General features: G+C 42.9%; 1 protein-coding gene across 14 annotated transcripts in view; it reads right to left on the bottom strand.

The window, feature by feature from the left end:
• LOC137378208 (band 4.1-like protein 1) overlaps positions 1 to 26130 on the bottom strand; it is a 312011-nt gene that overhangs the window by 8504 nt on the left and 277377 nt on the right. For 8 of the 14 annotated variants that reach the window (XM_068048399.1, XM_068048394.1, XM_068048401.1 and 5 more), the window contains exons 14-21: positions 18702 to 18809; positions 14690 to 14827; positions 14353 to 14403; positions 13689 to 14108; positions 11337 to 11453; positions 9701 to 9781; positions 9482 to 9574; positions 1558 to 1638 (exon numbers count right to left, since the gene is read on the bottom strand). In XM_068048399.1, the coding sequence (XP_067904500.1) occupies positions 1558 to 1638; positions 9482 to 9574; positions 9701 to 9781; positions 11337 to 11453; positions 13689 to 14108; positions 14353 to 14403; positions 14690 to 14827; positions 18702 to 18809 (1089 nt within the window). The remainder of the gene's footprint in view (positions 1 to 1557; positions 1639 to 9481; positions 9575 to 9700; positions 9782 to 11336; positions 11454 to 13688; positions 14109 to 14352; positions 14404 to 14689; positions 14828 to 18701; positions 18810 to 26130) is intronic. The other 6 variants (XM_068048403.1, XM_068048402.1, XM_068048404.1 and 3 more) reach the window with 6 other exon arrangements.

Genomic DNA, 26130 nt, shown 5'->3' with positions numbered 1-26130 from the left:
GAGGCTTCCAGCCAGCATCAAAGGAATGATAGCTGGCAACAGGGTAAATTGCAGGGAGGAGGTTTCGAGAATCTGACCATGAGGGCTGCCCGAACCCCTTCCCAGTATTTACCTGACAGCGGCCTCCTGCCGCCGCATCATCTACTCCCACCCACCGGCCAGCAGCTGTTGCCCATTGGTTTTGGCCCGGAGGGTGAGAGGGCTTATGCAGATGAGGTCTGGAAGTTAAAATCTCACAAGCCTCACGCTGCCAAGCTCGGGAAGGTTTGCACTTACTTCTACCCAATCCATATGACTGCCAGGCTGAGTTAAAATTGTCTTTAGAGCTGGAAAATTATTAATCATGAATCCCAACAACTTCATATCTTTCATGTGTGACTCACAAATTTTTCACATTTACACTATTTACCCGCAGTACCTTACGCACAATATTGCAGGAAAAATTGCACTGATAACTATGAGGTAAATTTTATTATTTACTACTCCCAGTGAATGCAAGCTCATATTGAGAAGTCAACGTGCGTTAAATCACACTCCACAATCATAAAATGTACTGCTATATGTAGTAATATAACAAATGTATTCAATAAATTATATAATAAAGATATTCACAATGATTTCTTCTATTTGATCTATCTTGAAAAGTTGGATACCTTCCTTGATTCTCCATGAATGGATTGTTAATGTCACTATCTGTAGTGGTTAAACACACTGATTTCCCCATTGATGACTATAGAAAATAATACAGTAAATATGTAATCAGGAATTCATCCTTCCTTTTATTCAGCATTACATATTTTTGCGAAACTGACAGCTGGAGTTTTATGCTGTCCAAACGAGCAGGAGTTCCCAACCCACTCCTGCCCCACTGCAATTTTACGCAGGGTGGCGGCAGCGGCGAGAAATAGCCCGCCCGCCTGTCCAGGCCAATCAAGGTCCTTAAGCAGCCAATTAACTGGCACTTAAGCACCTCTGCCCACCGCCATGGATATTTTACCCTTGGTTTGGCAGGCGGCCGAGGTCTCAAAAACCCCGCCTGGTGAAACCAGGCAGCCTTCTCGTGGGCTGGTGGAGAGAGCTCATGATCAGGCACTCTGTGCCCCCACGGAGGGCTGCCCCCGAAGCCCCAACTGCCCCTATTCACAACACTCCCCCACTAACTGACCCCCTCCTTGTCTCGCTGGGGCCCGAGCAATTGTTCCCGGCGAGGCCCTAAATACTTACCTCCTTTCCCGGGTTTCCTTCCTTTCCTCCTGAAATTGGATGTAGTCCCAGCAGTAGCCACCACTCCCAGTGGAACTGCTGGGACTAAGAGCTGCCTGCCCTCTGATTGGCTGGCAGCTCCATTAAGTGGCACTTCCTGCCTCAAGGAGGTGGAAGTCCCGCCCAAGACCAATTAAAGGCCTGGGGTGCAAAGAATCCTTGTCTGGTTCCCCAGGCCAGGCAGAGGCGGGCTCGCCACCGACTTTCCTGTCGGTGGACGGGGCCTCCCTCCCAACGACAAATTCCGGCCAAGGTTACGGAATGACTGCGCACGTTAGATGTTGCAAATTGTACCTGATCTTGGTCAACATCAGCATCGCCTGTGATGATGATTCTTTTCTCAATCCTCGTTTCTGAGAATCCTCCTTTCACTGACTGAAAACAAAAAAAAGACCATTTGTTAGTTTCTGTTGTAAGTTCAGCAGAAAAATCTGCTCTGCCACCCTAAACCTTAGCTCTGTGGACTGTTCGAAGGGGAGACTGCGAGCGCTGTGTGCATTTCTCAGCAACTGTGTGCTGACTCTCAAACATAGCAATTGATTTACGTGCATGTCGGACACCTAGTTGATTGTCAAATAATTTTTCTGGTCTCTTTTATTTCAATGAGCTCCATTGGCAGGAGGGCGGCACAGTGGCGCAGTGGTTAGCACCGCAGCCTCACAGCTCCAGCGACCCGGGTTCAATTCCGGGTACTGCCTGTGTGGAGTTTGCAAGTTCTCCCTGTGTCTGCGTGGGTTTCCTCCGGGTGCTCCGGTTTCCTCCCACATGCCAAAGACTTGCAGGTTGATAGGTAAATTGGCCATTAGAAATTGCCCTTAGTATAGGTAGGTGGTAGGGAAATATATAGAGGGATAGGTGGGGATGTGATAGGAATATGGGAATAGTGTAGGATTAGTGTAAACGGGTGGTTGATGGTCGGCACAGACTCGGTGGGCCGAAGGGCCTGTTTCAGTGCTGTATCTCTAAACTAAACTAAACATATCAAAAAAGAACAAGAAAAATATATATAACTCCAGCCACACATCATTCCAACTGTTATGACAACTTTCGTCCTTGGTCTTGGTTAAAGTTTAATTATTGTACAAAAGGGCTCAGTCCTTAGTATAACAAAATCGACATTAAGGATTATTTTATTTTTGACAGTAAATTTCTATCTGTTTGGCTCAGTGGGAGCCCTCTTGTCTTTGAGTCAGAAGTTTGTAATTTCAAACCCCACACCAGGACTTGAGTAAATAATCCAGGCAGCCATTTCAGTGCAGTGCTGAGCAGGGGCACTGCATTGTTAGAGGTGCAATTTTTTTGAATGAGCTGATAAATGAGGCCCAATCTGTCTGTTCCAGTGGTTCAGGTACATGCAAAAAATCCATTGCCGGAATTTTACCCTAGGCGGATGGGAGCCGGCCACCAACTGAAAAGTCAGTGGCGAACCCGCTTCCACCTCTTCTGGGGATCCGACCCGTATTTTACAGGTCACCAAGCTTCAGTTAGTGTGAGGCGGGACTTCTACCCACTTGAGGTAGGAAGTCCCGCCTAATAGAGCTGCTGGCCAATCAGCGGGCCGGCAGCTTATAGTCCCAGCAGCGTCACAGGGAGCGGTGGCCCCTGCTGGGACTGCAGTCCAGCAAAAATAGAAGATACCTGGGAGCCGGGAAGGAAGTTAAGTTTTGGCCGCCTCGCTGCGGGTAATCGGTTGGGCCCCAGCGAGGCAAGGGTAGTCGTTTGGGGGGGGGGGAAGGGGGAGTGTTGGGTCTTGGGGGTGGTTGGGGTAGCGGAGGCGGCCCTCCTTTGGGCACAGGGTGCTCTATCACGAGGACCATGCTGGGAAGCCGCATGGAGGCGGGCCATTTAAATGACCACTTAAGGGCCTCGATTGACTGGGTGGGGAGGCCGATTTTTGCCGCCACCGCCCTGCGTAAAGTGGCGGCAGAGGCGGGAGCAGTTCAGGAAGGTCTCCCGGTGCCTCCCGCTCCATTTTACGCCACCCCCCCCCCACCATCATCCCCCTCGTTGGGGTGGCATGAAATTCCAGCCCATGAATCCAAAAATACAAGGTAAAGAGTTCTCTCAGTGCCCTGGGCAACATTTCCTCCCAAACCAATACCCCATACCCCAAAATCGATTACTAAAATAAAAGCAAAATACTGCAGATGCTAGAAATCTGAAATAAAAACAGAAAGTGCTGGAAATACTCAGCAGGTCTGGCAGCATCTGTGGAGAAAGAAGCAGAGTTAATGTTTCAGGTCAGTGACTTTTCATTAGAACTTTCTATTTTTACCCCAAAATTGATTATCTAGTTATTCAATTCATTTGCTGTTTGTGGGACCTCGCTGTGAACAAACTGGTTACAACATTTGCCCATATAACATAACTACCCTATTTGCACTGGGCAGGTGGAGTTAAAAGTCAGCCATTTTATTTGCTGCACAATGAAAAAAGTGACAGATTGGAAAATATATTTGCAATGAACTCATTTAGTCAGTGATACACATTTGTTGGTGTGGCTGTCACATTTAACCCTTCTCTGTCATGAGCTTCTCTATGATGGCTATGAATGTGCCCTGTTAGGAAACTAAGTGTCTCCTGAAAATGCAGAGCATGCACAGAGCGATGGCTGTTGTCATCAATGTGTCCAAACATTTGTCAGCTTGCCAGTATGAGTCCACGCATGCGCAGTTTGACATCACCATGTAATGACGTCGCACGTATTGATGCTTCAGTGTTGCCTCACCCCTCAATGGCCACGATCGCCGCCTCCACCTCCCCCTCAACAGTACCCTGCTCCCTCCCGCGATCGCCCATTCCCTGCTGCCGCTTGCTCCCCACTCCCGCCCGCTCCCTGCTCCCTCCCACTCCAGGCTTCATCCCGTTGCTTCCCACCTCGCCACTAACACCCTGCTTGCTCAATACAGCCTCTTCTTCGGGCGGTGAGGCAGGGAGCAAGCAGCGGGAGGGAACGCGAGCAGATGGGCATGGGAGAGAATGGTGGGATGAAGTGGTGAGCAGGCAGGAGCGGGATGAAGCGGTGATCGTGGGAGGGAGCTGGGAAGAGAAGCAATGAATGAGGCAGAAATTGCGGGAGGAAGTGGGGTACTGTTGGGTGGGTGGGGGAAAATGGAGGCGGTGATCGCAGCCATTGAGGGGTGAAGGGGTTTGGCTTCAAATCATTTTTTTTTTTAGACAAATTGCGCAGTGCCATCTTTATTACTGGCAGCTGCCTGAGACGTCACAGACAGTGACGTTTCAGTCGGTGAGGCTGCATTTGTGCATGTGCCAGTCCTGCGCTGTCTAGTGGTTGCGTTGTCAGCAAACACAGCCATTAGGAAATGATCATTTAGCTATGGAAGTAGCAGATGTGGGCTGCATAACCAACTAGTGAACTGTACACATACTTAAGATCTGCTGTAGAGATAAGCAATGTAGAAACCAGGTGCTATGGATAAAGTGTGGGGAAGCGAATGATCATTCAGGTGCAGACACTGATAGAGTAGGGAATTATGCAGTGTATCGGCATCGATGTTTGTAAGCACAAGACAGGTCTATGGACCCAATGAGCAGAATATTCCCAGGTGAATTGTGATCCCGACGTCTGCCTCAATTTCGGGTTAGGAACTTGGAAGTGGCCTCAGTGGGACATCAGGTGTGATCTTCCTGGAGGCAGTCAACAAAGAAGCCGTTTCCAGGAGTCTCGTCTGATTAAGGAGAGCAGCTGTGTTCCAGCATCAGGAGATCCATTCAGAACAATCCATGAGTGGGGTCGCTGGCCACCCTTGCAATGTGAGCGCTGCTGAAGGGCCACAGCAGGAGGGTCAATGTGCCATGGGGGCGTCTTCAGTAGGAGTGCAACAGCTGCCATTGTAGCAAGAGCTACATTAGCAGAGACATCAGTCTCCATGAAGCGGCTGCAATGGCACGTCTTCTGCTTGGGGAGACCTGAGCATTGTGGTTTAATGCCAGCAACTTAATAAAAGGCCTCAGACAGTTTGCAGCTTGGGCCTGCCGCTGTGAAGCCGTTTATGCTCCAATTCCGGGCTCCTGATGCAGCGGGTGCCCATGTGCCACTGGAAAAATTTCACTCCATTTCCACAATTGGGGCTAATTGATTTATTAGCTCCCCAAATTTATTTGGGCTACCTGCCACTGCCGGGCGCATAGCCATTGTTGCTGGGAGCCCACCTCTGGGAAAAGCGCAGGGAAAGGGAAGCATGTCATGGAGCCAGCCCGATGCGAGTCAACTGAATTTTCCTCACATCCCCACCTCCAAAGCCTATTGTGTTTGTGCCCAGCTCTTTGCTCGAGCAATCCAAAACTATTGCCACTACCCATCATAGCTCTGTATTTTCCTCTGATTCAAATGTTTAACCACTTTTCATTTAAAAGATGTAATGCTCTTTGCCTCACTTCCCCTGCAGCAAAGCACTTAATTTCTCCTTAGCTCCCTCATATGTCTCTCAATTTTAAACTGATGATTCCTCATCAATGATTCTCCAATCAGAGGAAATAATCATTCCCTATTCACCCCATCAAAACTTCGTAATTTTAAACCTTAAAACATGGGGAACAGAATGATAAAATAAGAAACTATATTAGTCTAGGCAGTGGGTGCGCTGGATGTTTTAAAATTCTGTAAGAATGCCAGAAGTGTTAGAAATAAAATAGGAAACCTGGAGGTACCCAGGGAGGGAAGTTACAACAGGTACCACAAACACCTGGTTCAATACTAGAAAGCCTGTCAATGGGGATCAGAGAGATGAGGGGAAGGAAACTAACTATTCAAGTCTGCTTTGGAGGACACAAAATGTGTAGTCAAATAAGGGCAGCCTGCCAAGAATAGCTGCAGTTTTTCTGGGTGACTTTCATTTACCAGGAATAGATTAGGAAATCCAGAATGAGTGCAATAGGAGTAAAAACATAATCCAAGACACACTAGTAGATTACTATCAAACAATTTGTCAAGTAACCAATGAGATCAGGGCTAGAATTTTACAGGCCCCTGGGTAATGCGATGGAAAGCACGGGGTGAGGGGGGGGTGGCCATAAATTAGCGACAGAAGGCAGAGTGCCTGTCGCCTTCCCGTCGCCATGCAATTTTGTCAGGGGCGGAAAAGGCCGAAGATGGCCTTCTTCCCAGAGGCCAATTAAGGCCCTTAAATGGCCAATTAATAGCCTCTTAAGAGCCTCGTCCCGTTTCCGGCGCCCTCTGCCACGTGGAGAGGCCATCCAGTAAAACAAGGCAGCCTCCCTGCGGGCTTGGAGGGTGGGTTCTCCTCCATGGGCAATCTGTGGACCATTCAGAGCCCCCGGAGGCAAAGACTGCCCCTCCGTGAACACCCCAGCACCCTTGCGGGGGCCTGCCGGTGACCCTGCCACTTACCTGGAGACTGGGGCTCTAGCAATGGTCCTGATCCCAGGTTTCTTGTAGTATTGGCAGTGGCCACTGCTCCCAGTGGCACTGCCAATACTACTGAACTGCTGGCCTTCGGATTCTAATCCTTAAAGGGACAGGAACCATGGCGCGGGTGGTTAATTGCCCGAGCGCCATTAAATAGAGCCAGGGTGAGGGGGGGTCTCCAAAGGGCTGAAGCGGGGTTCCCCTCACCTTTTAGGCCCAGCGTCAGGATTTCTGCTGGCTCCATAAAATGTAGCCCCAGGCGTGCACTTTGACCCAATCTTAAATTACAGCTAGTTAATAAAGCAGAGCAGGTCAGAGACAGAATACTGATCAGAATATGGTGGAGTTGCTTAGGCTTATGTTAAGTACAACCAAACATTCAACTTTAGAAAGGCAGATTTTGAGTAGATAAGGGACGAGTAAGGAAACTGGACGACAAAGTACTATCAGAAGGATAAAGCATGGAAGAAAATTTGATCAAATTTCAAAATACTATACACAGAGTACATAACAGATACATACTTAATAAAGGTTACTAGAGTTTTTTTTGAGGAAATTATGGTCCTTGCTGACAATGGAAATTCTGTGGATGTGATTTCTTTATATTTCACCAAGGTTTTTAATACTTTGCCATTATTTTAATAATGTATGCTTCTGAGGTGGACTGTAAAGTGGATAACTAAAGTAAGCAAATGTTTGTTAATGGAGCCTGCTGCCCTGTCAAGGGGTCGCTAGTAGGATGTCACAGCCACTGGTCCTGACCACAGCTATGGCTGGTTACATGGATATAAATGACTTGGGAGCTGAGGACAGAAACAAAGTTGTCAGAGTTAACGTTTCAGGCCTGTGACCAGTTCTGATGAAGGGTCTTTGACCTGAAACATGAACTCTGTTTCTCTCACCACAGATGCTGAGTATTTCCAGCATCTTCTGTTTTATTTCAGATTTCCAGCATCTGCAGTAGTTTGCTTTTGTAAAGATGTCAGCATTGGCTCAGTGATAGAACTCCCACCCGAGTATGAAGGCCGTGGCTTTAAGTCCCACTTGGAAGTTGAACACATCTCAACAGTGCAGTACTGAGGGTGTGGTATACTGCTGGATGTACTGTCTTTTGGATAAGATGCAAATCTGATGCTCTAGTGAATGTAAAAGATCCCATGGCCTTTTCTCAAACAGCAGGGCAGTTCAACTGATGTGCTGGCCAAAATTTATCTCTCAACCGACAAAAGCAAAAGCAGATGATCTGGTCATGTACCTAATTACTGTTTGTGGAACCTTGCTGTGCGCAATTTGGCTGCTGCGATTAAACTCAGGAAGAGGGATATCAAATACTGAGGCATTAAATAACATTTAATGTGGACAACTACCGTCATGAGGCTAAAGAGAGAATAAAAACAGAAGGACTATAAAATAAATGATCTAATACAAGATAAATTTGTGGGGTGGGGGGAGGGGGTTGTTGGCAATAGAAGCTTACTCATCGATATCAACAGCACAGTGTGAGGCAACAGTACAGAAAATTAACCAGATCTTTGGATGCATAATGAGCCTAAACCCTAGGTGAGTCTGTACAAGGCACGATACAATCACATCTGGAATATTGTGTACAATTCTGCTTGCTGTACTAAAACAAGGATATCCAGCACTAAAAGTAGTGCAACCAACTGATGGTACATTGCTTAAGACAGGGGTCTGCAATCTGCAGCTCATTATGGACTGACATGCAGCTCCCAACCTTGATCGATTGAACCCATTTTGATAGTAATTAAACGGTTTGGTTCATTTTTTAAACTTTTATTAACATTGCATTTGGGAGAGAGCATCATTTAATTAACATCTTTCTTTACAAAAACTGTTCAAATGTTGATGAAATGTGTCTGTCTTGTCTTTTTTAATATTATTGGCATTTGAGTAACAGCATTGCAGCTATATTGCATTTTTGACGACATTTTAAAATGGCTCTTATTATTAAGGTTGCTGACCCATGGCTTAAGAAATTTGAGCTATGAGGAGGAGCCTGGGATTGTTTCCTCTTGAAACGAGAATACTCAGAAGATCATTTCCTATATACTCATGATCCTTCAGGAATAGATAAGACACAAAGATCAACTGAAAACAGTATAGCAAAATATCCTTCTCTGAGAATGAAATGTTCTAAATCCACCATTATAAAAATCGTACTTTTGCTTTCACTGCACTACAATATGAAATATTGGTTATACCAAGCTCAATTCATTCACTCTCAGTACAATTACTTGTTTTTTTCAGGTCATAAGCATGGCCACAGAAAAGAGGTTTAACTGCAAAATGTGACCCCTGAAACACTAAAAATCCTGGAAACCCATTTTATCAAAGATGTAATTTAATTTTTGTTGCTTGCTATTAAGCAGGGCTGTAGTCATAGGCCTCTATTCATGGCTGTTGGAATTGTCAGCTTTCTTCAAGCTCATTCATGTGCTTTTATAAGTTTTCTAGGTTGACAAGCATCATTGGTCCAATTCCGCAATGTGAACTCTACCATACAGAGTAAAACACTACCACTGTACAGTTGCCTCTGCTGGTCTTTTAACAATTCAAATATCTGGTTGCACAAGCAGAAACAAGACTTTTGGAATATAATTTCAAGGAAGGAATGTGAACCTCCTTAGCTGATAAAGCAAGATTAAAAATGAACACACAAGGTCATCACTTTCTTTTTAGTTCAAAATTTCTTGCCAAAAGTGCTATCTTTAACATCTATCCAACTGTGCCTAGAATTTAACGCATAGTTTCATTTGCATAGCCTTGGACACATTCTCGGTGTAAATGGCCCATCATCAACAGTGTTACCTTGGTGATATGAGTAGTGGTTGATGTGGATATGGTTTCTGAAGTAACAGACTGAGAGCTTGTTATGTTTGGAGCTCCACTGCTACTGTCAACCTGAAACACAAATAAAATACACTCAGCTTACAGGAGACTTCAGGCTACAAAAGACAGTTCTAACCCCAAGGAAAAATAGAAATCCAGAAATCTTGAAAATTGCTTCTGTAACATTCAGCAACTTACAGCTGATGTGGACACAGTTTCTGAGACGATACTTTGAGAACTTGTTACAGCTTCATTCGCCAGACCTGGACTACTGGCAAGCTACAAAAAAAACCATAAAAAAATTGCACAACTCACATTAAACAGCTCTTACAACATTGAAATGCCTAGCTTTCTGTTATCTTAGGATGAATTCACTGACTTTTTTGCTCCCATCGAGGAGCTGTGCTTAAAACTCTGGCAGCAGTTCTTTGCCTCATGCTCCTTTTGAGTGTAGGATTGCTGAATTTATCTAATTTAACTTGTCAATGATATTATGTACTGTTGTGCCCATGGAAAGGTACATAAAAAGATCAAAAATAAATATGGGCCGAGAAAAAAAACTAAGGTTAGTACATAGCTAGGTGGAGTGATTCAGAATTTTCAGATTTGATAGAAGCATATAGAGCTAGTATTCAAGTCTAAGGTTGTTATGTTGCTGCATTTCCCAGGCTTAATTTCAGGTTGTGAGTAATTTGTATGATGTTATATTGACTATTAATGATATTTGAATGTCACGTTGCAGGAGTGGGGCACTTAAAAAGAGAACATGTATTTATGCATCACCTTTCTGAACCTCAGGACCTCTCAAAGCTTCTCAGAGCCACTTTTAAAGTATAATCACTGTTGTAAGCTATTGTGGCAGCCAATTAGTGCGCAGCGTGGCCCCACAAGCAGCAATGAGGTAATGATTACTTGTTTTCCTTAGTGTTGTTGTTTGGGGGTTAAATTAAATATTGGCCAGGGCACTAGAGAACTCCATTGCTCTTCTTAAAATTGTGCCATGGGATCTTTCACATCACCTGAGATGACAGACGGTGCCTGACACAAGTGTATGGCTAGATTATGTGTTCAAGTCAATGTAATGTCAATAGAACTGAATATTGGGTGGGGTATATAATAGGTGACTGATGCTATAATGCTCGTTCTGTGCTACCGCTCAAGACAGTTTTCACCCACAGAGGTTAAATTATCAGTTTGCAAGCATCTTAAACTGCACATGCTAACCCGTTTAAGTTTTCTGATTGAGAATATAGCCATCAATATGACAAAATTAGGAACATCCCTTTTTAAACCTCCAAGTAAAGGAAAATCAAACAGGACAAACCAACAGTTATGAAACATAAGTGCAAATAGAATGGACTACTCTAGGCTTTGTGGAACAGAATGCCAGGGCTCACAGCTGCCTTTGGCACATGTACTGTGGTTTGAACACACCTGGCATAACTCTAATTATGCTGACTACAAAAGACAGGAAAATTGGGCGGAGTCTATTACAGACGGCACAGTGGTTAGCACCGCAGCCTCACAGCTCCAGTGGTAGGAATATGGGATTAGTGTAGGATTAGTATAAATGGGTGGTTGATGGTCGGCACAGACTCGGTGGGCCGAAGGGCCTGTTTCAGTGCTGTATCTCTAAACTAAACTAAACTAAACCAGTCTGCTAAGGTCCATTTTATGCCCCTGGAATGAAAGTTCTAGCATAGCTATCAAACTAACTTCTGATTTCATTCTTGCACCACAAAACTGTTTTGTACTTTTCTCAGGGCTCACCTCTACCCTTACATTAACTAGTGTCTGACCTCTATTTAGAAGAACCAAATTAAATCCTGAATACCTGGGTGGTTTTGGTGGTTGTTTTTGTCTCAAATGGTGAAGATGTTTCTTTGGAGGAAGTTTCTGTCTTTACAGTAGATACATCACTTGGCAGTCCAGTTTTTGTTTTTATAATAGCCTGCAAAATAAAAATACCCACATTTTTAGATTTAATTGTTTATTATTCTTTAGACTCATTTTATCCACACTACCATCAGCACATGTGATGTATTACCTACTTCTGTTGGACCTGAAACAAAGTGCAGATGTATTCAACCTCACAAAGTATCTTGTCCATCAAAAAAAAAATCTCCATTGTAACTTAAATATATAATTATTATATATTTATTTATTTTTACATGAAATTACATCATTTTCATATAAATTTAAACAGAGGTAAATACAAAGGCCCTGAAATTACCTGATGATACAAGTGCCCAAATGCCCAGTTCCTCTCTCGCCTTTTTGTGTAAGCAAAACCCACTTGTTAGATATGTCAAATTCCCAAAGAAAAGGATTTGAAATTAAGCAACAAGTATTTGTATCCTAGTAATCCTCGACATAATTTCAGGGCCAAAATCTCTGAAAGATAATGAGCTGAATTTTTGTTGGGCTGAGGCGGATGGGCCGGGAACTTGCTGTCGGAGAGTGTCATGCCAGTTTTTTGGCATCTTCCCACCACTGGGCCATTTGCAAGAGGCTGCTTATTTTGGGGTATGGGTGGGTGACAGCTACCCACCCACAAGAGGCAGGTAGCCATTTAGGCCAATTAAAGGGCCTTTTTAAGGCCACATTCCCGATGCTGACTGGATTTTTCCAGTCAGTACATGGGCTCCCTGCTAAGGCTGCAACCCGACCGATGAATGGAGGCGGCCTCCCAGTGGCAGACCAGGGTAGTCAGCGCTCTGTCATTAAAGTTAAACTCCCCTTTGCCCCGCAGTCACAAAAACTATAGGGGCACAGCTGCAGCCACAGGCCGCTCTGTGGAAGGGTTTTCCCTCCACAATGACAGTCTGGCAGCTGTGGCCACTTTTTGTTTTAACACTTTGAAGATTCTTCAGAGGACACATCCATCATGAGGCACCCTCTCTTTCTCCTACATCCATCGGTAGCGCCCACCTCTGGCAGTGAGGCTGCCAATCTTTCAGTACTGGAGGGCCTCCTATTGGCTCTCCAGCCTTGGGAGCCCGCCCATTGTCCTTACTGGATGGGGATTCCACATAATTGGCTGCCTCCACCAAAGTCTCTTCCAGTGTCCCACCGCCGACTCTTCCAGGTTCCCATCCCAGAATTCAGCCTGGCATCAAGATCGGGACCCCGGCATGAAAATTCAGTCCAATGTTTAAACCTGGACAGGACTTGGAGAATATTAATATTGAGTAAGCTTACCACATACGCAGGGAAAGAAAGGCATGACACAACAATCCTAGTTCATGCAGAGTAAATACATAGCAACACATAACAGTAATCTCTTAAAGGAGGTACATATTGCGATATACTGTTATTAATGTCCCGATCAACCTGGGTTAATTTTTTAAAAACTTGTAATAGTTCTTTAAAAAAGCACCTCTTGTTGGCCAGGTGACTCCCTGGCAGCACCAAAACTGGCATTCCAGATTGGATCTCCAAATAGTAAGGCTGCCCCAAAATAAATTTAATAAAAGCAAAACACTAACATGCAGTTTAAAAATAAAATCAGAATTGCCAAGAAAATGGATCCAAGCTACTGGAAAATACTAAAAGTAAACAGTCTCTAAAATGGAAATATTCATCTCCTTTAATAGAAACAGCACTGTTGTAAGTCAAATGTTGTTTTCATTCAAAATTTCTCTTGTGCAAATATTCCAGTTTGGGTAGGAACAAATGTCATTTAGTTTATTTAATAAAAACATTCCTGTTAACAAGCACATGCTCTCATGCAGATTATTCAGTTAGTGCAATATTACTTTTGGTTAGAAGAAATAAACATAACTTTACAATTCATTCACAGGTTACACTAAAACATTCATTTTATTAAAAGTTAAAATCTGAACATCTGAGTTATAAAATACTGTTCAAAATACAATACAGCTCAGTGTCTGTAAAGGGGAAAAAAACAGGTTACAACATTTCAGGTGAACAGTGAAGGGCATACACCCAGAAAGTTAACCCATCCTTTTTCTTTACAGATGCTGGCCAACTTGCTCTGTAATTCCAGCAACCTGTGTTTTAATTTATAGAAATGTATTGTTTCCTAACTTAATATGCTTTCGTAAATCACGGTGGTTGACTTCGGGGAAGCAAGCATTTGAGTGAGATGGTTAGTTTTACACACACTGAAAGGTGAAATGTAAAGGTAGGGGCATGCATTGTTTCCTAAAGGGTGTTAGGTTACCTCCTCTTGAGGCTTTTCTTGAGAGCCTTCAGGTTCACGGTCAATGCTTTTGAGCTGTTCCTTCCCATCCTCTTGAGCAGGCTGTCTTTCTGTACTTTTGGCAGACAGAGCATTGACATTAACTTCAGGGGTAGCACTGTCTATTCTTTCTCGTTTAGCAATCTTAGTTTGTGTTGGTAACTTCTTCACTTCCAATATTCCGTCAACCTCTTCAACTTTAACTGGTACTGTAAATTCTCTCTCAGCTTCACTATGTCCTGAGGAATCTGTAGGGATGTTTGGGTGTTTGCGTTCAACCTCCACACCTGTCTCTTTTGTCACCGTCTGGGTCACAAGCTCTTGCATCTGCTCCATAACTTCTTCAGATTCTTGTTTGGCTACCATAGACCTCATTTGCAGTTCCTGCTTTGGTTCAGTGCTCTGAGCAAGAAAGAATGGTGAAGATCAAGACAATAAAGATTGCAAAGTGACACTGATTGGAATGTAAATGTACAGACAAATAGAAACAAATAAGTATTCAACTTGAGGAATTTGGAAGATTATCAAAAATAATCAAATAATCAAAACATGACCATGGACAAACAGTGGAAGTGACACATGTGTATTATGAGGAGACAGATGAATTAAGGTCTAAACAGGTTGTTAATTAATTAAAATCAGCAACCTGGATTTTGCCAGATTCTTCATCATGTTGTTTATGTGGAGATAACGCCTCCTGTAAAATGAAAAGATGCTCATAAAATAACAGCATATTGTTCTTGCTTTTTGAGATAGATGGAGTGCATGTTTGTGAAAACCTGAGTGGCACTTGTGATTAGGCAGGTGCATTTGACTACAATAGAGCAACACCAAATACTGAATAAATTAAACAGCAATTCGCAAAAAACACAAAGAAAGTTTACAATGCCAGTAACAAGATGCAAAGATACTTCATTCATATGACGTGTAGATGAATCTTTAAATCGTATATATATATGTGAAGTTTAGCAGGAGTTAAACACCTGTGTGACATTTACTGAAGTAACAGTATCTTCGAACGTCTCCCTTTTTACTGGTGATTTCCCTGGAGATTTTGAAGCCTCCTGTGAAGGTTTTACTTCCCTGTCTTCCAAGGCACATTCATGAGCAGCAGGTTTAGTCTAAACAGACAAAAGCATTAGTCAAAAGCTGAATGGGAGAATTGAGAAAGCACAGTCTTCACTGTTAAATGGCACAGCAGCAAACAGTTTGGGAGCTAGCACCACAGCAATAGCAGGAAATCAGCCACAAATAATTGTTTTGACAGGCATTAGTATGCTTAAAAGGAAGGAGCAGAACAGTGAAGAGAAAGAAAATAAACTAAGCAAGGGAAAGTCAGCCTATATTTCAGAGTATCAAAATGCAACTTTCTAGCAATGTGAGAAAAGCATTGACTTTTTTTGGGGAGACACTTCAACAGTTGCCTAGACAGACTGTTCTCATTGCTGTCAAAGGTCAATTTGGCTAGATTGATTGACATTTGCAGTTGCAAAACTTCAAATGGTCTAAATGAAAAAGGAAGCAAATTAACAGATTGAATACAATGCTCTGCATTTAGCAATACATAAGACTAAAACATAAAATAGCAATTTAGAAATAAGCTCATTTCAAGCTATGTTAACTTGTATGATGTAAAATGCCATTTGACAAAACATGCTGGAACAATGTTTCCTTGTGACAATTCATATGAAGAGTTACCACTGCTCCTGTCAATTCCACTTCACAGCCTGAATCCGGTGATCCAACTTCAGAAATCTGTGCAGCATGTTCCAACACTTTAACTGGCTTTTTTGAGTAAGTATTTTCTCCCAATTTCAATTCAAAATATGATATTTTATCCTTCAGGGTAGCAGACCCCATATCATATACTTCTGCATATCTCTCTTTAAACTTGGCTGAAGAGTAAATTTCTGTCGCCTCCTCTGATGGACTTGGAAGTTCTCTGTCATGCTTAACTGTTGAGCTGTCTTTTCCAGGTTTAAAAGAGGGTTTTAAAGGATCTGTTTTTGGCATCTCTTCAGAAAGTCCTTTAGTGATCCTTACATATTCAAGTTCTGCGTATTTAACGGATGGAGGCTCTTCATCTCTCGATTTTGATGAAAATGTAACCATTGTTGATGGTTGTATTTGAGACAATTTTTCAACATTTGAATATTCTGCTTTAATAACTAAATCCTGGTCTGACAACATAAGGTCAGGTGAATTTGGTTCAGATGATTTTCCCTCAGAATATTCTATTTGAGGTTCCAACCTGGAATCTATTTTGTCATTCGCAGGAAATAAATGATCAGACTGATCTTGTTTTGTATCCAATGACAGTTCAGTGGATACAAAGCTGTCAAGTTCTGGTAAGTTCTTGGATTTTGAATAGTCCAAGTCTGATGACATATCTGCGGAAAGATGTATTTCAGATTCATCTCTCACTGTCACTGGGAAACATTCTTTAGATTGTTTCCTTTCAACTGCTTGCAATATAGATTTAGCAGAATCGTTGGCATCACTCTGGAGAACTGGCTTGAGTATTTTGTCATCCTTTGGTACAAAGGATATAAACCTTCCTCTATCCTCGTCTGTTGTACATGGCTTTGATTCTTTCCCATCCTTTTCTGTTGTACATGGCTTTGATTCTTTCCCATCCTTTTCTGTTGTACATGGCTTTGATTCTTTCCCATCCTCTTCTGTCATACATGGCTTTGATTCTTTCCCATCCTCTTCTGTCATACATGGCTTTGATTCTTTCCCATCCTCTTCTTTCATACATGGCTTTGATTCTTTCCCATCCTTTTCTGTTGTACATGGCTTTGATTCTTTCCCATCCTTTTCTGTTGTACATGGCTTTGATTCTTTCCCATCCTCTTCTGTCATACATGGCTTTGATTCTTTCCCATCCTCTTCTGTCATACATGGCTTTGATTCTTTCCCATCCTCTTCTGTCATACATGGCTTTGATTCTTTCTCATCCTTTTCTGTTGTACATGGCTTTGATTCTTTCCCATCCTTTTCTGTTGTACATGGCTTTGATTCTTTCCCATCCTTTTCTGTTGTACATGGCTTTGATTCTTTCCCATCCTTTTCTGTTGTACATGGCTTTGATTCTTTCCCATCCTCTTCTGTTGTACATGGCTTTGATTCTTTCCCATCCTTTTCCGTTGTACATGGCTTTGGCTCTTTTCTGTCCTCTTCCGGTTTTGATGTTTCATCCTCTCCTGTGGAACATCGTTTTGAATCTTCTCTATCAATTGCTAGGGAGCATACTTTGGACTCTTTTTCTGAGGACATTCTTGACTCTTTTTTATCCCATCTTCCAGAACATGGCTGTGACTCTTTGACATCCTCTCGAGAGGAACAAGGCTTTGACTGTTCTTCAGTTTTATACGTTTCAATAACATCCAACTGTGAAACAGCTTTGCACTCGTTAAGTATTATATGCGATTCCTTTTCAACCAATGGAAGAATGATTTTAGATTCACACTTGACAAGATTCACTTCGTTTTCAAAAATGGACTTAGACTCCTCTTGGCTAGCCACTTTTGTGGCATGTTGTTTCTCTGAGTAATTTAGTTTAGATTCATTCTCTTCATCTGAATATGCTTTGCCTTTGTCAATTACAAAATGAATTGGCATAATCTCTTTCTCATCAATTTGGAAAGTTGCCTTGATCTCTTCTTCCTTCTCTTGGTCATACGTTTGGGAATCTGCCTTTACTTCTTCTTGCCTGTAAGAGCCTGGACCTTTCCTTTGGTCAGCTACTGGAGAATCTGGTTTGGGTTCTTTGTCATTGTCCTGTGGGGAAAGTGGCTTGGAGTCTTTTTTATGCTCCTTGGACTTTGTTTCAGCATTTCCAGAGGAAAAGGGCTTGGATTCCTCCCTGTAGGACACGTGCAAAGGCAACATAGACTCTGCATCTTCAGATGCTTCAGAATCTGGTTTGGAAGAGTCCAAATCTTCTTCAGACTTAGATAGGTCTTTTCCAGTGTTTATTGAAACTTGTGCTGATGAAGATTCAGTGATGTTAACAGATTCGTCAGCAAGTTGTTTATTTTTGGAGACTACCTGCTCTTTATCCAAAAGCTTCTCAGATAGGATTTCTTCAGGTTCAGCTAGGAGTGCTCTTATCTCGGCGACTTTTTGTTCATCTGACTTCAGCAACTCTGCGCTATTCAATGGAGGAGTAATTGTCTGAGTCTTTTCCTCTGTATCAGTAGCTTTAGAAGTATCTTCTTTTTGAACAGCTGATACAACACAAATTTCTTCAGTCACTGGAGATTTTTCTTCACATGACTCATCTTTGTGAAATGCTTCTTTTATAAGCTCCATTTCAGGAGAAGATAGTTCTAATACAATTTGCTTTTTGTCACAAATAAGTGATATAGCCTCAACTGCTTCTTCTTCTTTGGATTCATTTCTGTCACTTTTCTTTTCAACTACAACTAGTTCTTCTAGCCTAGAAGCTCGTCTTTCTATTATAACCCATTCCTCAGAGCCCTACATTTCAAATATAGAAACTTGTCAACATCACAGTATTCCATGAAAAAGCACAGAGCAGTACACATGCATTTCACTTATCTAGATTGCTTTATACTGAAGCATTAATTGTCATAACTAGATGAAGCTAAAACTCTTTCAACATACATTTTAGTGGCTATATGAAAAGTTATAGTTAAAATGCGGGCACAAAGTAATATGGTTTATATTCCTTCAACAAACAATGATGCTTAGTGATGGAATAAATGAGCTGTATAAATGGGAAAATTAACAATTATTACAATAGCAAACATTTCTTACACTAGTCTATATTTAAATCTTTATGTTTATCTGTTTCACATTTTCTCTTGATAAACATTTATTTTAGAAAATCTTAGCAAACTGGCTAAAAAATAATTTAATCATACTGACGTTAGTTCTGCCATTTAAAACTACTCATCATCATCAGTTTATTTATGCTTATTTAAACTACAATTCAATTTTATCAAACGTAAAACTGAAAATGTCAACCTCAGGGGAAGATGCAAGACTTTTCTTTGCTGAAGCTTCCAGAGATAAGGCAATGGCACCCACTTGAGAAGTAGGCTCTTCCTTCGCCTCCTCTTCAGCCCTCGCAGACTGTCAGAAAGGTTAATTAGCTGATATAGCAGAACATATTGTATGACAAACAAATACCAAATGTGTTAGCTTCTTGCGCATACTTTATATTTTTAGTGGTAAAGATACTTTGTAGACTTGTCAGGTTTTTAAGATAAAGAATATCAAAGCTGATAAATCATGCTTACATGATGCCAAATACTGTACTCAGTTAAAAAAGCATAATATACAACCATTTTATCAATGTCAGAATTAGCTACAGAGCTAATTAGCACCATTTCTTCTATCTAGTGGTTGCTTTTATAACTTGTGTTTTATTCAACTTATAATGTTCTTTCTTATTTCCTGTAAATTTGAATGCTTATGCACTAATTCAGTGAAGTGATTTATGACAACCATCATCAAATTTTTAAATATCTTCATGGGGGAATGGGAGGGTTGAATTTTAAACCTAATAATATGAACTATTGAAAGCTCAATTCAAGTAATGAGTACAAGTTTAATTAACACCTGACTGTTCCTCAAACTGCTTGTAGCTCCCAGCAGAACCTTCATCCCTTAACAAGCACCACAGCGACCCGATAAATATATTCCTAAAAATAGTTCCCTGAACATTCGAATTCAACCCTACGCTAAACCTCACAGATCGCCTTGAAAGCAGATAAGTTTCCATCTGCACAGCAGTTCTGCACAGCATGGCAGGAAATGCAATGTGGAAGGAGTCTTACATCCAGCTTCTTTACCACTTCCAAATTACACCATTTTCAGATCAGCCATCTGCTGTCTACAACAGTAAGCCACACCTCAAAAATTCTCACAAAAGTTTATCATAATCAAAAAAAATGTTTTTAAATACAGAGCCAGCACAAAGAGAATACATAAATACCATTGAATTTAGAAAATAATTAATGAGGGAACTTGACCTACAGAGCTCACGTAAAACTTGCCATCTGTTGGTTGAGATGGAAGTCCTTTCTGAAATATTTTCCATATTCAATAAATTCCAATGCAGTTTGATCTACAATTATTAGATTACATTTATTGATTGCAGTACAGCACAGCTAATGCTTTAGCATTTCATTTCTCACCTAGGAACACATACTTCGAAGCATTTTTAGGTGTGGAAAACTTGTGATGAATTTTTTCTACCTCGTCAACAGTATAGTAATATTATTTTAGTCATGCCAAAGTGCCCTATTTTCTATTAACATTCAATTTAATTCTAAGAATGATTGTGTGCAACATCCAGATAGCATGGTTTCTTATATAGTTAAAGGTGAATGAAATGTAGTTGGGCACAGAAATATAATTCTGTCCTGATACCCAAATAAAACATAGAAAACATGTGGTTTACTCTATAATATTATTAGTAATAAACCACAAAATATAGAATTGTAAGATTCTCTTCCATACTGTTCTAATCTAATAGCTACTTCTGGAAGCCAGAATTGCAATTACAATATAATTACGTTAGGTTTTAATGTTTGGTTGTGTCCTTTAGCAAGCTGTGGCATTTGAATAACAAAGTAACAAAGTCATTACAGGAAGAAACGCAAGACAAAATGAAGCCTCATTGTTCAACTCAACTGAATGCCTCCAAAGAAGGAAAGGATATCTTGAAAGAAAAGACACATTATAAACAAATATACAACCACATGCTGCTTGTGCTTTTTTCTTCTGTGTTTACCCATCAACATTGCTGAATTTGTACCAGTTACAAACACACAGAATATCTATTAGTAAGTTCCAGTTTATACAAAATACCCCGATGGTGCAATGCAAGGACAATGAACAATAATAATGTACAAGAAGAAAGGTGCAACCTGATAACCTTATCCATGATGCTCATTTGAAGAACGTTATAAATGCCGCAGTTCTGCGAAACATCTTTACTTGTATCACAAATCATGAGTTAAAATATTTCTTTGGATCTATATGATTCACTGGAATCAAACAAGAGATCAGTGACTGTCATATCACTTTTACCAAGACTAGACCTTTAATTTCCATAACTACACAATATTTAGTATGCTGTATCTGACACCGTCCAAATCCATGAATGCATGTGTCATAATCATATTAAGTATAGGTAGATCGTGGTGGGAGATATATGTTCATTCCTCAAACTCACTTCCTCTCCAGATACCATGGATAAGTCAGACCACCAATGAAGGGCTCTTTCTACACCACATAATTTTTTATCTCATGTATACAGAAGCCTAGCACAGTCTATCTACAGTTTTTTTTTAAATAAGGAGACTGGGCACCTTAAGCTTTTCTTAAAAAAAAACACGACCAGATCAAAAAACATGAAAACACTGAATATTTTGTTTTTTTTAGATAGAGAACAATAATACAGAAAGCCCAAATGCAAGATTCAAGTCTCAAGAAAATCATCAAAACAGAAGGTGTAAGGAAAGTTGCTATGTACAGCGGGGGTGAGGGAGGGGGGTGGCGGCAGTGTAATGGGAACAGAAGGTAACTTCAGGCTCCATAAAAATGTTGAAATTACCTTTCCTGGGCCTCTGTGGCTCTATCACCTGCCGAAATGATTGGAATGTTTATGGTGCATGCTCTGACCAGTTCCCACCTAAAATGGCAATTGGCAGTCCTCAAACCATTGTTTGCAGGTTAAATTAGACCTATCAGTCAAAACAGGCAGTGCTTTGGACACCCAGCTGGGGGCCCCTTTCAAAATGGCGCTGGCTGTATCATTAGTGTTAACGGGACAGTACGGTGACCAACCCCATTTTGAGGGTGTTACTATCCCATTATATGAGACAATATATGTTAGAATCAGCCCCCTTTAGATTTATGAGGGATGACTGACCTGTTTATAATCTATGCCAAATATTGGTACAGGATATAGCTTGTACAAAATATTATGAGAGAAAGAGTAAAGTAGCGCTCTCATTCACTGGAGCAACGTGGATGAAATAGTTCAGTGTTGTCAGGGGAAAGAGAACTGAAAATGTGTCACATGGGGCTAATATGCATGGTGCAGGAAAGGTGCACAACGGAAATCTTTTGAAGTGATCTCCACCACTGGCTTGCTTGATTTACCTACATTGCATAGATGACAAGGAATAATTAACTGTACTTTGTCAATTTAGTACAATAGTTGTCCTTTTGGTCAAATTTTAAGTGTGAGAAAAATATCAAAACCATAACATTAACAAATTATCAAAGGGTTGGGTTAACAGTAGATGGTACAATCTATTTTAAAAGATTACGAAAACAATATACTGAGGATGCTGGAAATCTGAAACAGAAAATGCTGGAAATACTCAGCAGGTCAGGAAGCATCTGTGCAAAAAGAAACAGAGTTAAAGGCTGGAATTTTACAGGGTCTTTGGGGACGAGCTTGGAGGCAGGAAGGCTGGCAAAAGGCGTGGGACGGCATTGGTTGGCATGCCTGATGCCTTCCCGCTGGCATGCCATTTTGCCAGCGGTGGGATAGGTCGCAGACAATCCACTCACCTGGAGCCCAATTGAGCCACTTAAGTTTTTTTTAATTCATTCATGGGATGTGGGCGACGCTGGTCAGGCCAGCATTTATTGCCCATCCCGAATTGTCCTTGAGAAGGTGGTGGTGAGCTGCCTTCTTGAACCGCTGCAGTCCATTTGGGGTAGGTATACCCGCAGTGCTGTTAGGAAGGGAGTTCCAGGATTTTGACCCAGCGACAGTGAAGGAACGGCGATATAGTTCCAAGTCAGGATGGTGTGCGACTTGGAGGGGAACTTGCAGGTGGTGGTGTTCCCATGTATTTGCTGCCCTTGTCCTTCTAGTTGGTAGAGGTCGCGGGTTTGGAAGGTGCTGTCTGAGGAACCTTGGTGCATTTCTGCAGTGCATCTTGTAGATGGTACACACTGCTGCCACTGTGCATCGGTGGTGGAGGGAATGAATGTTTGTAGACGGGGTGCCAATCAAGCGGGCTGCTTTGTCCTGGATGGTGTCGAGCTTCTTGAGTGTTGTTGGAGCTGCACCCATCCAGGCAAGTGGAGAGTATTCCATCACACTCCTAACTTGTGCCTTGTAGATGGTGGACAGGCTTTGGGGAGTCAGGAGGTGAGTTACTCGCCTCAGGATTCCTAACCTCTGACCTGCTCTTGTAGCCACGGTACTTATATGGCTACTCCAGTTCAGTTTCTGGTCAATGGTAGCCCCTAGGATGTTGATAGTGGCAGATTCAGCGATGGTAATGCTATTGAATGTCAAGGGGAGATGGTTAGATTCTCTCTTGTTGGAGATGGTCATTGCCTGGCACTTGTGTGGCACGAATGTTACTTGCCACTTATCAGCCTAAGCCTGGATATTGTCCAGGTCTTGCTGCATTTCTACACAGACTGCTTCAGTATCTGAGGAGTCATGAATGTTGCTTAACATTGTGCAATCATCAGGGAACATCCCCACTTCTGACCTTATGACTGAAGGAAGGTCATTGATGAAGCAGCTGAAGATGGTTGGGCCCAGGACACTACCCTGAGGAACTCCTGCAGTGATGTCCTGGAGCTCAGATGATTGACCTCCAACAACCACAACCATCTTCCTTTGCGCTAGGTATGACTCCAGCCAGCGGAGGGCTTTCCCCCGGATTCCCATTGACCTCAGTTTTGCTAGGGCTCCTTGATGACATACTCGGTCAAATGCTACCTTGATGTCAAGGGCAGTCACTCTCACCTAACCTCTTGAGTTCAGCTCTTTTGTCCATGTTTGAACCAAGTGGCCACTGGGATTAAGTGGCACTTAGGTGACCAATTAAGGGCCTGTTCCCACCTCCGTTTGTATTTTACCAGTGGCAGGGAGGCTCTCCGACACCTGGGGAGACCGCCAGGTAAACCTTGGCGGCCGTCCAGTGGACCTTGGGGTTGGGGTGAATGGGGCCTCCTTATTGGGCACTTTTTAGCCCACGAAGGGGCCTCCCCAGAACAATGGCCACCTTAGCAGCATCAGCGCCACCTGCTCTAAGAGACACCCGTCTGCCCCCTACAGCTGGGGCCTACCTGCCTGGCCCTGGTGCCCCTAAACCCCACTTGCCTTACTTTGAGGGCACATGTCCAATGTGCCTTCTTCCTCCTGGTGCAGCCCCAGCAGTGGCCACTGCTTGGTGGCACTCCTGAGGCTTCTGAGCCCTCTGATTGGGTCGACAGCTCTTGGGGGCAGGCCACTTAATTGGCCGCTACCCATAAAATGCTGACCGGTCTCCTGCCTCCCACCAAAGTGGGGTGGCCTCCACCTAGCTTTCTGCCCCTGCGACGGGACCCCTGCCGCCTTTGAAAAATCCCAGTGAATATTTCAGGTCGATGAGCTTTTGTCAAAACTGTTAAAAGTTAGAGACATAATAGATTTTTAAGCAAGTAAAGAGGCTGGGAAAGGGGAAGAGGGAGCAAAGAACAAAAGGGAAATTCGATGATTATGTGGAAGACAGGAGAGATTAAATGTCAAAAGGGATAATGGTTCAAGGGCAAAAGAGTTGGTAATGTGACAAGTAAAGAAGCAAAAGATGGGCCTGAATGAGATGTAAATGGGGATAGTAGAATTATTACCAACAGCTGCTGTCGGAAAAAATATGATCTGAAATTGCACTAACACACAATCTCAAAGCTGCCCTGGTTTGCAGTTCAATTTCATTATTTGCCTCATCTGGTACTTTATCAAAAAACTTTTATTTTCCTTTCAGGTACCAAGGAGCACAAGCTTCAACAACTCTTGGATATCAATGCCCCTCCAGATCCGTCTTCCCTTTTACTTTCCTCTGACCCCATCCCTGCTTCCAATCTCAACCTTTGCTATGTTTTATATCTCCTCTGATCTTTCCCTCTTTGATCCCGAAAGATTAAAAGGCCTCCTCACTCCTTACTGTGCCACCTCAAACAATTTTGAGTTTGGCACAAATGCTGAGCTTTTCATCCATCTCCTTTACACTTCTTTGAACAGGAGTCTTGTCACCACACAGTGGACCCATCTTCAGAATTCTCATTCCATCTGGACTCATCCCTCCGGCCTCTTATCCTTTCTAGATCTTTTCACTGGGAACTGCCAGTGTGACATCGGCCATCTCAATTTCTCTGCTCCCCTCATTCACTCTGACCTATCTCCCTTTGAACTGACAGCATTTTGTTCTATCAGGTCCAACTCTAACATTGTCATTTAACCTGCTGACAAGGGTAGTGCTGCAGTTGTTTGGCAAACTGACCTTTACCTTGAGGAGGTTGAATGCCAACTCTCTGACACCTCCTCCTACCTGCACCTGGACCATGACACCACCATTGAACATCAAGTCATTGTTTCCAAGACTGTCAGTGACCTCATCTCCTCTGAAGATCTTTCCTCTAAGGTCTCCAACCTCACAGTCCCCCAACCCCGCTCAGCCTGCTTCTACCTCATTCCCAAGATCCCTGATCCTTGATTGACCCATTATTCCAGCCTGTTCTTGCCCCAAGGATCAGACTTCTTCCCACCTTGACTCTGTATTTTCTTCCATTGTCCAGTCTCTTCCAACGACCTCCACCACTTTAACAGTTTTCAGTTCCCTGACCCTAACCATCTTTTCACCATAGACATCCAATCTCTCTACATCTCCATCCCCCACTAGGATGGCCTGAGGAGCCTCCGCTTCTTCCTTGAGCGGAGGCCCGACCAGTTCCCATCCACCACCACCCTCCCCCGTCTGGCTGAACTTGTTTGCACATTGAACAACTTTGTCCTTTGACTCCAGTCACCGTCTCCAAAAGGTATCGACCTGAAATGTTGGCGCGAATTTTGTTCTGACGATGGGGTTCCTGGCAGCAGGCCAGAAGGTGGGGGTGGGGGCGGAAGACCCCACTTTGGCCCTCCATTGGAACCCCATGGCAATTCTATGGCAGGCAGGCAATTAACTGTCTGTTGTCTGGGACACAGTCCCTTTAAGAGACTAACTCCCGCCTCCAAGAGCTTTCGGCCATTAATCGGCCACTTAAGGGCCTCTGTTGGCCTTGGGCAGGAAGACTGTCCTCGGCCTTCCCCTTCCCGGACTAAAGTGGAAGGTGTTGGGCAGGTGACGGGCACTCCACACCACACCACACCCCCCCCCCCACCCACCCCCCATCTTCTGACACAATTTTATGGGCCCCCCCCCCTGCCTCTGTTCCCATCCCGAGGGGGCCCATAAAATTCAGCGCGTTAACACTGTTTCTCTCTCCAGAGCTGCCTGACCAGCTGAGTATTTACAGCATTTCTTGATACAATCCAGGACGAAGCAGCCTGCTTGATTGGCATCCCATCCACACCTTCAACATTCACTCGCTTCACCACCGATGCACAGTGGCAGCAGTGTGTGCCATCGACAAGGTAACTCACCAA

Source organism: Heterodontus francisci, chromosome 16, assembly GCF_036365525.1.
Source record: "Heterodontus francisci isolate sHetFra1 chromosome 16, sHetFra1.hap1, whole genome shotgun sequence".
Lineage (NCBI taxonomy): Eukaryota > Metazoa > Chordata > Chondrichthyes > Heterodontiformes > Heterodontidae > Heterodontus > Heterodontus francisci.
This window is presented reverse-complemented; position numbering and strand designations above follow the sequence as displayed.